Source organism: Carettochelys insculpta, chromosome 4 (assembly GCF_033958435.1).
Source record: "Carettochelys insculpta isolate YL-2023 chromosome 4, ASM3395843v1, whole genome shotgun sequence".
Classification (NCBI taxonomy): domain Eukaryota; kingdom Metazoa; phylum Chordata; order Testudines; family Carettochelyidae; genus Carettochelys; species Carettochelys insculpta.
Window position 1 is genome coordinate 49,110,228 of NC_134140.1, and position 16,203 is coordinate 49,126,430.

The window sequence follows — 16,203 nt, forward strand, 5'->3', positions numbered from 1 at the left end:
TGCCTGGCAGCCTCCTTTTGGTAGTCTGTCCTATTCATGATGACAACAGCACGTCCTTTGTCAGCCTCTTGAATGACAATGTCAGAGTTGTTTCTGAGGCTGTTGATGGTGTTGCATTCTGCACGGCTGAGGTTTAGGGGTAAGTGATGCTGCTTTTCTACAATCTCTGTCTGTGCACAGTGGCGGAAGCATTCTATATATAGGTCCAGTATATGAATCTCAACTGTCTGGAGGGGTCTGACACAAATCTTTCTATCTCAGTGCTCTGTTCCCAGGAAAATCTGACACACAGATTCACCTTCATGCCTCTTTATTTCATTGACAAGCTATACAAGTGTTGCTCAGCTAACATGTATGAGACAGATTATTCAGGCATCTGCCAGAGGTGGGTATGATTTGCACCTGAATGCGGCTGATGCACAAATTCTACACACCTCCATAACATAAATATATGCAGGATCTTACCTTTGTGGGTAAGTATGTTGGGGCAAGGATCATACAATCTGTCTGGTTTTGAAAACACTAAGCATGCCAGTAAAACTAATAATAATACAATTTCATAGCTTGCTGGAGATCTCCTGTGTTGTTTTTTTAAACACGGATAATTTTTAAGTACTAGCGAATACTTTCCATGGAGGTAAAGTTTTATTTTATAAATTATTTATATTGAAAATGGACATGGGTTAAATCTATTATTTTTAAAATCAAATGCCCCTTTCCATGTAACTAATATTCTAGATAATTAAAAGTAAATAAATTTAAACAATCTAATTGGGAGGGCCATTTGGTGAAGACATTAGTTAAGACAACAGTTTAGCCGTATACACTTCTTTCTTCAAAAAGGACAGACTTCTCTCCAGGCAGCTATTTCAAATCAGATCCAAGTTGGTAATGACAAAAATTTACTATTTATTAACTGACTTGGTAAATGGGGCAAAATCAGTATGATTATGTACTTGCTCAGTAAAAGTATGGTATGGTATGCTGGAACAATTTTTTCCCCCTGATAAATTGACAGCATGAGGAAGACTAGATCTAAATTAGAAGTGGCTTGGTGAACCAGCTTAGGAGGGGCAATCCAATATTGAGAGGGGTATGGAAGAAAGCACCTGAGATGGTGGTGGAAGAGGCAAGCAAACAAGGCATGCAGACTGAACATCATTATGCAGATTTATTAAGGGAAGAGCTGGGGAAGGACTAAATATATGGAAAAGAGAAAAGAAAGGGAGATGTTGATTATTAACTCTAATATTACAATCTCACTGGGGACAGTGAACCAAAAGGAGAGAAGAGTGATGATTGTTGACTTAATTCTGATGTCACAATCCCACTACCCAATGGGATATTCATGGAACTGAAACAGAAGATACAGCTCTGCAGTGTTCCCTATGAGCTGGGTACTTGTGGAGCAATTCAGGAGACAGTCACATGTCCCCCAGCTGATTAGTGGAGTATCCACAGCTAGGCGTTGGCCTCAAACTCAAAGGGGACCTCAAATTTAGACTCTTGTTAATTTTTTGACATTTGCTAAGTTTTGCAACCTCTTTTTATGTGCCTCCCTCAATAATTAGTGATTTGCACAGAAAAAGGCTCTGCGTTACTAATATTCAAATTATGTTTCATGCCTAATTTGGTGTCGTATATTGTTTTCATGGCTCACCATTTTTTATTTTTATTATGGCTAGGGGCTTCAAAAGATGGAAGTGGCCCAGGTCTCTCTGGACCTCTGAGAGAGCTTGGTAGACTGTCTTGGTCCATAAGACTGACAACAGCTGTGGGCCCTGAGGAAAGGTAGGAAGGTAGCCTGGCTCTGCATCCCAGAAGGGGAGGGGCCAATGGCAGAACGGATGGGACCTAGGGCATGTGACCGTCAGCACCACCCAGCTCACGGTTCTAACCCCAATAGCCATGTGAAGCTGTGCCTGGGGGGCAATTGCCTTTTGCCCTCCCCCCCATTGGCAGGCCTGGTTTTGGTTACAACAATCTTGGGGTCCACTGAGATGAAGCAAGGCCACTCAAGCAGACCAATCAATAACCTAGGTTGTCTGTTGCTGATACAGCTGTTAAGCTGTGCTCTCGTTGGCTTACTCTTGTTGCATTCTTCTCAGAATATGGGTTCAGACACGGAGAGAATCACACAGAAGCAAATTCCTATGTACATTTTTTTCTGGGAGATCTATGCCCTACAAAGGGCAACATATTATGACCTTCCCTTTTAGACCTCATAGATCTTGTGCAAACCAATTCAGAAGGCAAGGAGCATATGTTCTGCAGACACACATTACCCTCTTTATATACAATCAGGGCTTTCTTCCCCATTTTACTCCTTTCTACGCACATCCTGTAAGAGCAAGAATCAAATGTCTATTTTCATATACATTACATTTTACTGCTTCTGATAGGTGCTTAATTTTTAACTTTGTTGGGGCTGAGCAAAATGAATACAGGTTTTTTAAGGAATATAAAAGATAGTAGAACAACATTATGCGTGTCACAGATTAAAACCATGTTTTTAATCCCATCCACTGCTGTTTGGATGTGAATTCTCCAATGATGTCCCAAATCTGTACAACACAACTGTCCTGTTTCTGTTAGTATTTGAATGTGAATAGCTGAATTGGTTGTAGGCATCCTTCAGTCTGCATAGACTATGGATCATGCCCTTTAAAGTTTCAATTGGTTGAAAGACCAGTAAAATCACCTCTCCACTGGCTATGCTTATAGTGCTAGTAATTTGTTCAACAGCATAGAATAAGTTACACATAGGAAGCGTGCTCTAGACATTTTGCAGATGCAAAAATATCTTTTTACAACTGCAGTGCTGAAATCTTTCATGCCCTGATTTTAAACTATTCCATCACAATGGCAGAACACATAGTTCTCTGTTAGAACACTTTTTGAAAGATGATAGGATTCCAGCAGAACAATAGTTAAACGCAGTGCCAACTCTAAGTCATAATAATAATTAATAAAGGATACATTCTTCCATTTGTTGCATCTTGAACATGAAGGTCTCAAAACAGAATCTAGGTCAATACAGTAGAATTCAACTTGATTCTAATATGTAACATACAAAGTTGATTATTTCTTTTGGTATCCTGCTCTCTCTCATGTAAATCTACCATTTATTTTGAACAGAAAAATGCTGTCTGATGTGAGGCCATAAAACACATTTTGTTCTTCCAAATGTTATAAATTTGGAGTGTGGTTCTCAGGGATGAATTTGGCTCTCGAAATAGACTTATTAGGAGTTTGGTTTTGTTTCATTTAAACCCATACATATATGAAATTAATGGACCAGATGGAAATTTACCCACTAGCCCTTGTTCTCTAGCCTGTTCATAATAGAAATATTTCATTTATGTGTATTGAGAAGATTACAGGTTTCACACTTTTTCAGGATTGTGAGCCACATTTTAGAGAGATTGACACATGGACGAAGATATAGCCAGGTATATTTGCAGTTGCAGAACATCTCTCATTCTGGCTCCTGTAACATCCTAGTGGCAGCTACAATAATTGTTCATACAGGGAAGTAATATTAAGAAAATAATTAGTTATTTTAGCTAAGTGCAGTAGGATCTTGTCCTTTCTGAAGAAAGGAAACCACAGGTTTACTTTTTTCCTTTCATTTCCCTCATTTGTCCTGTTTCTTTCTCCTGCAAGTAGGAAAGGCCAGCCAACATTCTGTGACAAAAAGTGCTGTACAGAACCACAGAGGTCCAGCCACCACAGTTTGAGGGAACCTCTGTTATATCCTGTCTGCTTAATCTGAGATCCATTTCCTGTGTGTCTGAGCTCAGCCTTAAACATCAAAGGCTCAGGGGAGGTAAACTATGCCAAAACCTTTGTGAAAGTTAATTTTCTTTGCTACCAGACACATTTTCACAATTTTCGGGAAACTGAGGGCAAAGAGTGCTGGTACTTCCCAGGCAACAAATCAGCCAAGTCTTGTCTGGAACACTTCTTGAATGATCCCTTTGCTCTCTCAGGAGATGGACTGAAATCCTCTGGCCAAGTCAGAGCAGCCCCAGGACATCTGAAGTGCCAGGCAGCAGAAGCAAAGGAAACAACACCTGCTTGTTTTTTCGGTCCAGGGCCAGACACGTACCCAGAACTCACCCTTTGGGGAATATTCTTGACGGTTCATCCTTGCTTGATGTAACTGAGAGATCTGCTTGCGAAGAGAAGACACTCCCTTAAAAGAAGCCTCCTGGGCTTTTGTTTATCCGTCTTAAATTGCAAAAGTTGCGCCCAGTAATGGCTACTTTGTTGCCTCAAAGGCGCCTGGAACATAAACAAGCGAGAGGGGCTCTCAGGAGGACAGAGGACAGCGTGGGAAGGGTAGCGGGTGGGCCCAGGAGAAAGCACTCGCCTTCCCTGTGGAACTCTCCTGCCGGGGCTGAGTTAGGAGGTAGCAGCGCCCACCCTCCGCCGCCTCCGGGTTGCCCCCTGCTGCGGGGGTGGGGCGGGGCAGCGGGAGGCGGGGTCACCGCGTTGCTACAACTAAAAAGCGGCCCCTGGGCGCGGCCGCGGCGTCCCTGGCACCCGAGCCCGGCCCACGTCAGTGCGGCTAACAATAGCCGAGCACAAATGCTCACCTTAGCCCGGCGGCGGCGGCAGGAGGTGGCAGCGCTGAGCCCGGGCCGGAGGCGGCGCCATCAGCAGCCGCGGGGGCCGCGCCTTGGGTAGCGTGCCGGGGCGGCTGCTGCTGCTGCTGCGGAGTCCCCGGGGGGGAGGCTGGTCTATGCTGAGCGCCCCCTGGCCGCGCGGCCCCGGCTCCCCAGCGCGGCGTGACCATGGCCGACAGCCTGCGGAGGCTAATCGCCAGCCAGAGCTGCGGGATTTTGCAGGAGAAGCTGGAGAGCTGGTATAAGGATTACCGCGTGAGTACGGAGGACGTCGGGGCGATTTTAACCACCGGCTTGTCTGGGGGATCTCAAGAGGCGGCCGGTGTCATCTGCCGGCCTAACCACGGGAAGAAAAGCCCCCTCTCGCCCCCATCCCAGGCTGGACTCGCTGGACATGTGCATCTTGTGCGCCTGAGAGGGATTGGGTAGCGTGAGCCAGTGCGGGAATTAACGTTTCCAATTTGCCAAAGGAACGGGGGGCAGGAATGGGCACTCGACCTGTGGCTGCTTCCGGTTGTAAATGTAGACCATGGGGGAAGGCTATGGTGAGGGACTAAGCTGCATAAAGCGGCTGCGATAAGTGTTGGATAGCTCGAGTGATTTCCCGGGAAAACCGTAACCAAGGACGCTGGTTTCCAGACACTATTGTGGTTGCTGTAGTAACTGGCATCCACTGATACTCTAAAGGCAACATGTGAGACTAGATGCAACTTGTTGCAGAGATTGCTGCTTTCCCCTATATCTCTTCCTTTGGTTCTGATTCGTCAGATAAGTACCGATCAAGTTGCCAAAGTAAAAGTTCACACTTAGGCTCTTTCACAGTCAGTAATATTCCAACAAAGTATATTTTTCCCAGGAAGGATAACAGTGGCCTCTTCTTGATTTTTAACTCCTTATAATACTTCTGAAAATGTTTTGTGCTACATATCCCAGCACTGTAGCTGCATTAGAAGGTCCTGGGTATCACAAACATCAAGACATGTAAAAACACATTTGAATACTGAGTAAAAGGGTAAGAAAAAATGATTTCTTGCATGTCCCAGTGCCATGAATTCTGAGGATAAGATGGATGTAGAAGGTCACCAGCAAGGAATAATACAGGAAGATACAGCCAGAAGAGAACCTGCTGTAGAAGGTTATATAATGGAAGGTACAGCTATTGGGACATATCTGTAGAATGAAATGTCAATACCCTGGTATTAGGCATAGTGTGCAGTTCAAAGAGGAGAGGCAGCCCCTGCAGAAAGTGGTGCAGAGCTAGTCAACAGAAACTAAGCCACTCAGCATTGGACAATGAGAGATGAAGAAAAGAGTCAGGGAGGCATGGGACACCACTGGACGCTGAGCCCATGGTGGTAGTTGATGATGATGATGACAATACCATGCACCAAAATAATATGCTAATGCTCTCAAAAGCTTCTGGTGAGAATCTCCCTATTTCCAGTTGCTAGTATACAAATAGAGTATGATTTTTTTTAGTTTTCTTTAAAATTTCTAGGTATTTGTAACTACATGTTTACAGCCTCACACATTTGAGGCATATCAGTCTGAGAACTATGAATTCCCATTTTAAAAAATCAGACCCAATAATGGTTAGAAATTAAGAACTAGAACAAGTGACTAATTTTCTGAAAGCAAATTCAGTTTACAACTAACTATTTCATGTCTGAAATATTTTTTGTTGAGCTATTTGTTACGTAATTGAAAAGATACTGCAATGATAAGTTAATACCAAATTGAAGTTAGCCCTTGCAGACGACATAGCTATTAAACATGTTGCTGAATTTTCTTAGTAGCTAGTCTGTTCTTTACCCATGGAACCATGAGAAGTCTTGCTTTTGGGGGTGGAGAATTAAGATAAACCACAAGAAAGAGTTCATATGTTAAACTTGATTGCTTTTTCTTTTTTCTCCCTGAAACATCTTTATTTTTGTTTGATTTAAGCCATAATATCTGTGGAAGATCAGTGTAGATGGGATTGAATTAGAGAACGTAGAGAAGCTCACATATCTGGGGAGCAATATAATGTATGATCTAGGCTGTAAGAAGAAAGTAGTGACTAGAGTAAGGAAAGCAAGAGCAACTTTGAAGGTGATGGATAAGAGCTGGAAAAGCAAAGCGATTTAACTTAGGAATGAAGCTGAGCATCTTGAAAACGTGGATAGTCAGCAGCATGTTGTATGGATGTGAGACATGGGTAATAACGAAAGATGCGAAGAGGAGAATATTGGCATTCAAGAGGAGTTGTTCTAGAAAGATCCTGAGAATAGGATGGATGCAGAAGATTACCCAAGAGGAATTATATAGGAGGGTACAGCTGAAAGAAAACCTACTGCAGAAGGTGATACAACACAAGTTACAGCTATTTGAACATATTTGCAGAATGAATGATGAACAAGAAATCAAGACCCTGGTATTTGGCATAGTGGACAGTTTGAATAGAAGAGGCAGACCCCACAGAGAATGGGTAGATTAGTGCAGCGCTAGTCTACAGAAACTAAGCCGCTCCTCATTGGACAGGGAAAGAAGGAATGAAATAGTGAGAGAGGCATCAAACACCAATGGATGCTGCTGAGCCCATTGTTGTTGATGATGATGATTATTTCAGTATTGTGCATTTTGTTACATTAGTGGTATTTGCTCAGTTCCCTGCCTGCCCTTTGTGTGAGAATGAAGTGACTTACAGGATTGCTCTGCCTTCTTTGGTTGTTTTATTAGTGTATGTACGTTATTACTCCATAGTATCTGAAAGGTGATTTTGTAAAATGAACTGCTGTTTGTAGCACATTTTGAAATACAAATATTTTCAAGGAAATAGACAAATAGAGGATGAAATATACTCTTCTTGCTGCTGATGTTCTCGATTCTCTGGTCTGTTTGTCTGAAAACCATTTGTTTGTTTGAAAGAGAAAATATGTATGCATGCCATAATTTAGTGCTTGTGTACCAAAGTGATATACATAAAAGCTTAAAACTGATAACTGCATGATATTCTACTAGCAATAAAAGGCAAGTTAGATAACTAGGATATAAAAATAAGACAAAGGAAGTGGGCAGAGAAAGTAGGGCAGAGAGTTAAAACAAATATGAATTTTATAAAACAAAAATATGTTAGACTTCTGTATGGTCTGATATCATAGAATGCTGGGACTGGAAGGGACCTTGAGAGGTCATCATGTCTAGCCCCCTGCCCTCATGGCAGGACCACGTACTGTCTAAACCATCCCTGATAGACACTTATCTAACCTCTTCTTAAATATCTCCAGAAACAGAGATTCCACAACCTCCCTAGGCAATTTATTCCAGCGTTTGACCACTCTGACAGTTAGGAACTTTTTCCTAATGTCCAACCTAAACATCCTTTGCTGCAGTTTAAGCCCATTGCTTCTTGCTGTATCCTCAGAGGCCAAGAAGAACAAATTTTTTTCCCTCCTCATTGTGACACCCTTTTATATTCCTGAAAACTGCTATCATGTCCCCCCTTCATCTTCTTTTTTCCAAACTAAACAAGCCCAGTTCTTTCAGCCTTTCTTCATAAGTCATGTTTGCTAGACCTTTGATCATTCTTTTTGCTCTTTTCTGGACCCTCTCCAATTTCTCCACATCTTTCTTGAAATGTGGTGCCCAGAACTGGACCCAGTACTCCAACTGGGGCCTAACCAGTGCAGAGTAGAGCAGAAGAATGACTTCTCCTGTCTTGTTCACAACACACCTGTTAATGCATCCCAGAATCGTGTTTGCTTTTTTTGCAACAGCATCACGCTGTTGACTCATATTTAACTTCTGGTCCACTTTAACCCCTAGATCCCTTTCTGCCATACTCCTTCCTAGACAGTTGCTTCCCATTCTGTATGTGTGAAACTGATTGTTCCTTCCTAAGTGGAGCACTTTGCATTTGTCTTTATTAAACTTCATCCTGTTTACTTCAGACCATTTCTCCAATTTGTTCAGATCATTTTGAATTTTGACCCTATCCTCCAAAGCAGTTGCAACCCCTCCTTGCTTGGTATCGTCTGCAAATTTAATAAGCGTACTGTCTATGCCAATATCTAAATAGTTGATGAACAGAAGCAGTCCAAATACAGACCCCTGCGGAACCCCACTTGTTATACCTTTCCAGCAAGATAGAGAACCATTAATAATTACCTCATAGTAGCCCCATCTAAGTTGTATTTGCCTAGTTTTTGATAAGAATATCATGCGAGACTGTATCAAATGCCTTACTAAAATCTAGGTATACCACATCTACCGCTTCTCCCTTATCCACAATGCTCATTATCCTATCAGAGAAAGCTATCAGACTGGTTTGACATGATTTGTTCTTTGCAGATCCATGCTGGGTGTTCCCTATCAGTTTACCACCTTCCAAGTGTTTGCAGATGATTTCCTTAATTACTTGTTCCATTATCTTTCCTGGCACAGAAGTTAAACTGACTAGTCTGTAGTTTCCTGCGTTGTTCTTATTCCTGTTTTTATAGATGGGCGCTATATTTGCCTTTTCCAGTCTTCGGGAGTCTCTTCTGTCTCCCATGATTTTCCAAAGATGATAGCTAATGGCTCACATACCTCCTCCATCAGCTCCTCGAGTATTCTAGGATGCATTTCATCAGGCCCTGGTGACTTGCAGACATCTAACTTGCCTCAGTGATTTTTAACTTGTTCTTTTTTAAATTTTATCTTCTAAACCTACCCCTTTCCCACTAGCAGTCACTATGTTAGCCATTCCTTCCTCAGACTTCTCAGTGAAGACGGAAACAAAGAAGTCATTAAGCATCTCGGCCATTTCCAAGTTTCCTGTTACTGTTTCTCCCTCCGCCTACCCTATCCTTGGTCTTTCTCTTGCTTTTAATGTATTTATAAAAAGTTGTTTTGTTTCCCTTTATGCCTGTAGCTAATTTTAGCTCATTTTGTGCCTCTGCCTTTCTAATCTTGCCCCTGCATTCCTGTCTTGTTTGCCTATATTCATCCTTCGTAATATGTCCTAGTTTCCATTTTTATATGATTCCTTTTTAATTTTGAGATCACGCAAGATCTCCTGATTAAGCCAAAGGGGTCTTTTGCCATATTTTAAAATAATATTGACTGAGAATACAAGGGAAGAAACGGTTCACTTATGACTTAACAGGAAGAAGGAATGGTCAAAGAAATACTAGCATGGCTTTGAGATAGTGTTGCAGGAGAAGTGTGAGAATACAGGTGGCCCAGTAAGTAGAATGTCATTCCAAGTGCTAGAAATGGCTTATTATGATTGAGCCCAGACAGACACAGAAATGAAGACATTCCCTGCTCCACTAATGTGAAAATCTCAGGTCTTGTCTACACTTACCTTTACCACTGGTTGCAAATTGTGTAGCTAAAATTGACATACCTAGTGTGGTGTCCTTCATGTGGTAAGGTCAGCAGGACTGTTCTCCTGTCAATGCAGGCTACTCTTCTAGTTTTGCTGGAGTACCAGCTTTGAGGGGAGCATGCTTAGAGATCAATTTATTGTATCTGCAGTGAGGGAATAAATCAACACTTGAAGGATCAATCCCTGCCAGGTCAATCCCTCGTCTAGTGTAGACATACAGTAAGACAGATGCAGACAAGCTATGTTGGTTTGGGAAACCCAAAGCAGGGTGTAGTCTCCCTGTCTTTAACTAGTAACTTGCTTTTTGTGGGCTTTGGTGAAGGAAGTGAGATTTCAGGAACTGGTGACTCATGATTAGGAGGGAATTTAATACACAGGGGACTGTGTGTGTTGGTGGAGGGGGTAATGAGGGAGAAAGAGCTCGAAATAGTAGCAGGAGACAAATGAGGCTGGTGAGGTTGGCAGAACAGAAAGGATAAGTGTAAATGTTTTAAGAGATAAGGCTGAGAGGTAGATTGAAGAGAAGAATGAGATTGAAAGGTGGTGAACAGGAAGGCTGCTGAGGGAATCAAAATCAAAGGAGTGGAGGATTTGGGTAGGGGAACAATAACATCTACAGTCAGAGAGAGAGGGAGAGGGGTGAATAAGAGTCCAACAGAATGCAGTCTGAAGAAGGTAGTAACTTTAGAAGGCATGGAGAGAAGGGCCGGCAGTAGGAGGAATACAAAAATAGGATGCCAGTGCATTAGAACTTTTCTAAAGGGTATGCCAAGCACTGGGCCATGTATAAGTGGGATGTATTAGAGAAGGACCAACCACCATGAGGGACCCTGGCTTTGGATGGAATTTTAGAGGGAGAGAATCTGGTTTTAGTAAGAATAAAATGTTCTCCTGCTACTCAATGACCTCTCAAGGTCCCTTCCAGTCCCAGCATTCTATGATTCTATGATACTATTTCTAAAGAACAATGTAGAGGGGCTGTGTGAGAAGACACTGATGAGATAAAGGAGGGAGGAGGAAGAGAGAATGGATACAGTGGTGCCATTTCAGATTGTAGTGTGAAGGAGTGACAACCCCTGCATGTTAAAATAGTGTGAGGGCATGGATGGTGGTAAAGTGAGGACAGCTGCTTCAGCAGTGTTACGGAGCGTGCACACTACAACAAATTGTGGGGGATGGGGTAGAGGAGGCACAGACCTTGTCCACCCCCCCACCATGTCCCTGCTTTCCAGGGGCTACTAAGGCACTTGAAAGCTCTATAATTTTTTAGCGGATAACTTAGCAGTTAGCTGACAGGAGCACTGTTTCTAATTCCTATACAAAGGAAAACAAATAATTATTAGATCCACTCAGCTCTAGTACTAACATGTTCTGGTATCATGTGGCAAGTCTCTTAGGCATTCCGGGGCTCTAGCTCAACTCTGGGAGGGGAGTGGGGTCAGGTGGGTTACAGCAGGGAGCGGATATATCTGTGTTCTAGACAATAAATATCAGAATGGCCACACTGGATCAGACCAATGATCCATCTAGTCCAGTATCATGTCTTCCAACAGCGGCCAATGCCAGGTGCTTCAGAAGTCATGAACAGAAGAGGCAATCATCAAGTGATCCGCCCCCTGATACCCATTCCCGGCTTCTGGCAAACAGAGGATAGGAAATACCATCTCTGTTGATCCTGGCCAGTTTTCTTTGTAGGCTGGGTGCTCAGTGGACACCCAAGAGAGATTCAAATGCCATTCAGTTGATTAGCAGAGCTCCCACAGCCAGTGGCATTTGTTCCTACTGATGGTGTGCATCTGGATGTCTCTGTGCACATAACAAAATTTATTCTGCACACTGGAAAACATTAGGGGGAACATAGGTCCATTCATGGCTGCTAGCCAGGATCAATCTTTCTCAAACTTTTGTGCTTATTGGAACCCTGTTACAGTTTGTGCCTTTCCACCATCCCATTGCAGAAAGCTCCACAGGCTGATTGCAAAGAAATTTCTTTTGTTTTTAAATCTGCCGATGAATTTCATTGGATGACTTTCTTGGTTTGTATTAGTGAAGGAATAAATAACGTTTCCTTAGTCAATTTTTCCCCAGTATTCAGGATTTATAAGTAGGCAAGGAAGAGCACTGCCTTCACCATATTGCCTGCACTGCAGGCTCCCTGTCAACAGGGGAAGGCTGGGGCCATGGCTCAGTAGCCCAGCTCCTTGTTTGTGTCTTGGCTGCACTAGGAGGGAAGGTAGCAGAATGGGCCGGGACTTGGTGTGGAAGGGACAGGGCTGGGCCTTGCCTTCCCTAGCTGTGCCTTCACCTGCTGCCCATGATTTGATAGAGCTCTGGCCTATTCTTCCACCCTTTAGTCATTTCTTTTCCAAGCTGAAAAGTCCCAGTCTTTTCTAATCTCTCATGTTATGGAAGCTATTCTGTATTCTTAATAATTTCTGAGGGGTAGCCGTGGTAGTCTTTCACTTCACAAATAACAAGCAGTCTTGTAGCATCTTAAAGACTACCAAATTTATTAGGTAATGAGATTTTGTGGTAAGACCCACTTCTTCAGATTATTGTAGTCTTCTTTCTGAGGCAGCATGGTACCAGTGCACCAGCATCAGAGGCGCTGCACTCCTGCAAGTACAGTTATTTCAGATGTGATGTATGAAGAGAGATTCTGACTACTAGTCATGGTCAGTAAAGACCTTTTAGAGCTCTTCCTGACGGTTGTGACATTGGCAGTAGTGTCCTGGGTAAATCCCAACTCCAGTAATTCCATCAGATAATGGAAAGCTTTTTTTTTTTTTTTTTTAAATTCCAGGACATAATGTTAGTTTCTTCCTGTTCTTAGTGGCTGTTTGTTTTACTCTGTATTTTTAAAAAAAAAAAAAGTAAAATCACCTGTAAATGTGTTGTTGTTGACAGTGCAACAAAGTAACCTTAAAAGTGGTTTATTTCAGGTAGCCTGTAGAAAATACCTTGCATCTATACAGGGCTTTTCATCCAATGATTTATATCACCTTTTACACATTGATGGACTTCTATGGTGCTCCCTTGAAGTAGGTATCCGTTAATGTATCTACTTGGTGAATAGTTGTAAATAAAGCATTGAATGTTGTAAAAGAAAGTTATATCGGGTGCGTCTGTACTAGCTGGCTTCTTCGAAGTAGCCAGCACAATGTCGAGATAGCATGTGTTGTGGCTACACGCGCCGTGCACTATTTCGACGTTGAAATCGATGTTAGGCGTTGAGACGTCGAAATTGCTGTTCCTATCCGAAGATGGGAATAGTGCCCTTCTTCGATGTTTAACGTCGAAGTAGGGCTTGTGTAGATGATCCACATCCTGCTACTTTGAAATAGCGGGGTCCTCCATGGTGGCCATCAGCTGAGGGATTGAGACGCTCTGTCTAGCCCCTGAAGGGCTGTATGGTCCCCGCGCACAGCAGCCTTTAAAGCACCACGGGCCCGGATTTCTTGTGTCAGGAAGCTGAGAGCGTGCAGGCAGCAGGACATGCACATGCGAGCCCTGCATGCTCTCTGGAGGCCCCAAACCACCACCCGTGGCATCGAGCCAGCCCCCTGAGTGTCCCCCAGGGCTCCCCTCCTGAGGGGACCCAGGCACCTCCAGCAGCCAAAAGGGGTGCCAAAAAGAGGTGGGGCCCCTCCTGGTCGGAGGCTGATCTTCAAGACCTGCTGGGGCTCTGGGGTGAAGAGGAGGTGGTCCACGTGATGGGGAGCAAGTGGCAGAACGCAGAAGCATTCGCCTGACTGGCCAAGGGCCTGGCCACCCGGGGTTACCCTGCCCGCACTCCAGATCACGTCCGGAGCCAGGTGAAGGAGTTGCAGCAGGGTTATACATGGGCCTGGGACTCAGCCAGCCGGTCTGGGGCCGCCCCCACCACTTGCCTCTACTACAGGGAGTTCAGGGCCATCCTGGGCCCCCGGGACACCTCCTCCCCGCTGGCCAACCTTGACACCACAGCCGACGAGCCCCAGCAGGCCTCAGAGCTGGAGTCCAGGCCAAGGCCAGCCCCGCACCCTGGGGCCCACCCGAGGAGCACCCCCATCAGGACGGTGGAGAAGGGGTCCAGCAGCGAGGAGGGGGGGCTCCTCATAGACCTTCCCTCCCAGAGCACCAGCTGGCATCTGCCCACCGGGGTTCCCCCTGACCGCGGCAGTGGATGGTCAGGTATGTACCCCACAGGGCACACACCTCTGGGCCATGGGGTGGGGGCATCAGACATGACCAGGAGCCCCACACACCCTCAACGGACCCCGACCTGCAACTGCCCAGCCACAGCATGGTCCCAGGACAGCAGCATGGCCATCAATGCCTGTCAGCACCCACACCCATGAACAGCACTGTGCCCTAACTCCGGGGGTGGGGGGACCATGCAGTGGGGACACCTGACGGGGACACCACACCCACCAATGGGGATGGAGACACAGCACCCAAGGGCAGGTGGGGGGAACGGGCCACGGCCAGGGCACAGTACTAACAGCCTTCCCCTCCCTCTCTGCAGATGCACCATCTGAGGCCCCAGGCAGCCAGGCATCTTCCGTGGTCTCTGGGAGCCTGCTGGAGGTCACACCACCACCAGACCCAGGGGATGGCCCCCCGTGGACCCCCAGCTCTTGGCAGCTCTCCAGTGGCAGACAGAGGTGGCCGAGGAGAGACTGAGGTTCGACCAGGAGGAGTCCACCCGGTGCTGGGCGGCATGGCAGGAGTTCATGGGCATCTTCCGGGACACAGCTGGGTCACTCCAAGAGGCTGTCATCTGGCTCCCGCCCCCCCGGTGCCCCCCAGCTGCCCTCCCTGCTGCTCCACCTGATGCCCCCCCCACCTGCCACCTCACCTGCCTTGCCGCCTGCTGCCCAGCCTGCTGCCCCACCTGCTGCGCCGCCTGCCAGCCCCCCAGGACCGGAGCCCACTGGGACTGAACACCAGCCGGTGGAGGCATCCTGGCTGTACCTGCCAGTCCTCCCGGCCCCCAGCCAGACGCATCAGGGACTGTACATGGGGGGGGGGGAAGGGTCATGACCCATAGCCGCCAGGGGTCGCGCCCCTCTACACCCACCTCAGACTGATGGGCTGACGCCCGAGCCATCCGCTGGTCCCGCATTTGTATGTAATTGTTCCCCTTGTATGTAGTTGTCCTCCTTTGTATATTGGTTGCAGTCTTTGTTGCGAACCTAACACAGTTACTAGTTTTCAATAATCCACAGTTTTATTTTCCAAAGAACCTGAGACGTGTGCTTGTTGGGGGGCTGGTGTGCGGGCGGTGGGGGCGGTGTGCGGGCAGTGTTCATGGTGTGTAGGGGGCCGTCTGGGGAAGGCCAGGGAGGTGCTCAGGGGTCTCCCTGATCAAAATGGTCCCACAGGGCCTCGTGGACCCCCTTGCGGTGGGCCTGGCAACTGGGTGCGGCATCCAGCTGGGGGAAGCCCATGCCAGCGTCGACTGCCCACCCCTGGATGAAGGCCTCCCCCTTGCTCTGCACAATGTTGTGGGGCGTGCAGCATGCGCCCACAACCTGGGGGATGTTCTGGAGGCTGACGTCCAGGCAGGCAAGGAGGCACTGCCAGCAGCCCTTCAGGCGGCTGAAGGTCCTCTCCACCACCTGGCAGGCGTGGTTCAGTTGGACGTTGAACTGCTCCTGGCTGGCATTCAGGTGGCCGGTGTATTGGCGCATGAACTAGGGCTGGAGGGGGTAGGCCGCGTCTGCCACGAGGCAGAGGGGCATGGTGGTGTCCTCCAGAAGGATCTCCCTCTGGGGGATATAGGTCCCTGCCTCCAGTCGGTGGCACAGGCCTGAGTTCTGGAAGACGCAGACATTGTGTGTGCAGCCGGGCCAGCCCACGTAGACATCCTGGAAGCGGCCCTAGATGTCCGCCATGGCCTGCAGTACCACGGAGTGGTAGCTCCTCCGGTTGATATATCTTCCTCCACTGTGGTCCAGGGCGCAGATGGGGATGTGGGTCCCGTCCAGGGCCCCGAAGCAGTTCGGGAACCCCATGGTGGCAAATCTGGCGACGGCTGTGTCCAGGTCCCCAACTCTGATGACCCTCTGCAGCAGTATGGCATTGAGCGCACAGACCACCTGTGGGGAGGGAACACAAGCGCCCATGAGGGTGTGCAGGGTGCCCTGTCCCTTCCCCAGCCCCACACCCAGCCTCCTCCCTCCCCAGCCCCACACCCAGTGGGGGCGCGCCCAGGCCTCCTTATCTCCATGACGATGG

At 46.5% G+C, this 16,203-nt stretch overlaps 1 protein-coding gene across 1 annotated transcript in view; it reads left to right on the forward strand.

Annotated features, from left to right (window-relative positions):
* Nucleotides 1-4,580: 4,580 nt before the first annotated feature.
* Nucleotides 4,581-16,203, forward strand: part of SPATA18 (spermatogenesis associated 18) — a 49,834-nt gene continuing 38,211 nt past the window's right edge. Inside the window, exon 1 of the mRNA XM_074992098.1 lies at nucleotides 4,581-4,886. Coding sequence (XP_074848199.1) covers nucleotides 4,800-4,886 — 87 coding nt within the window. The 5' untranslated portion in view covers nucleotides 4,581-4,799. The remainder of the gene's footprint in view (nucleotides 4,887-16,203) is intronic.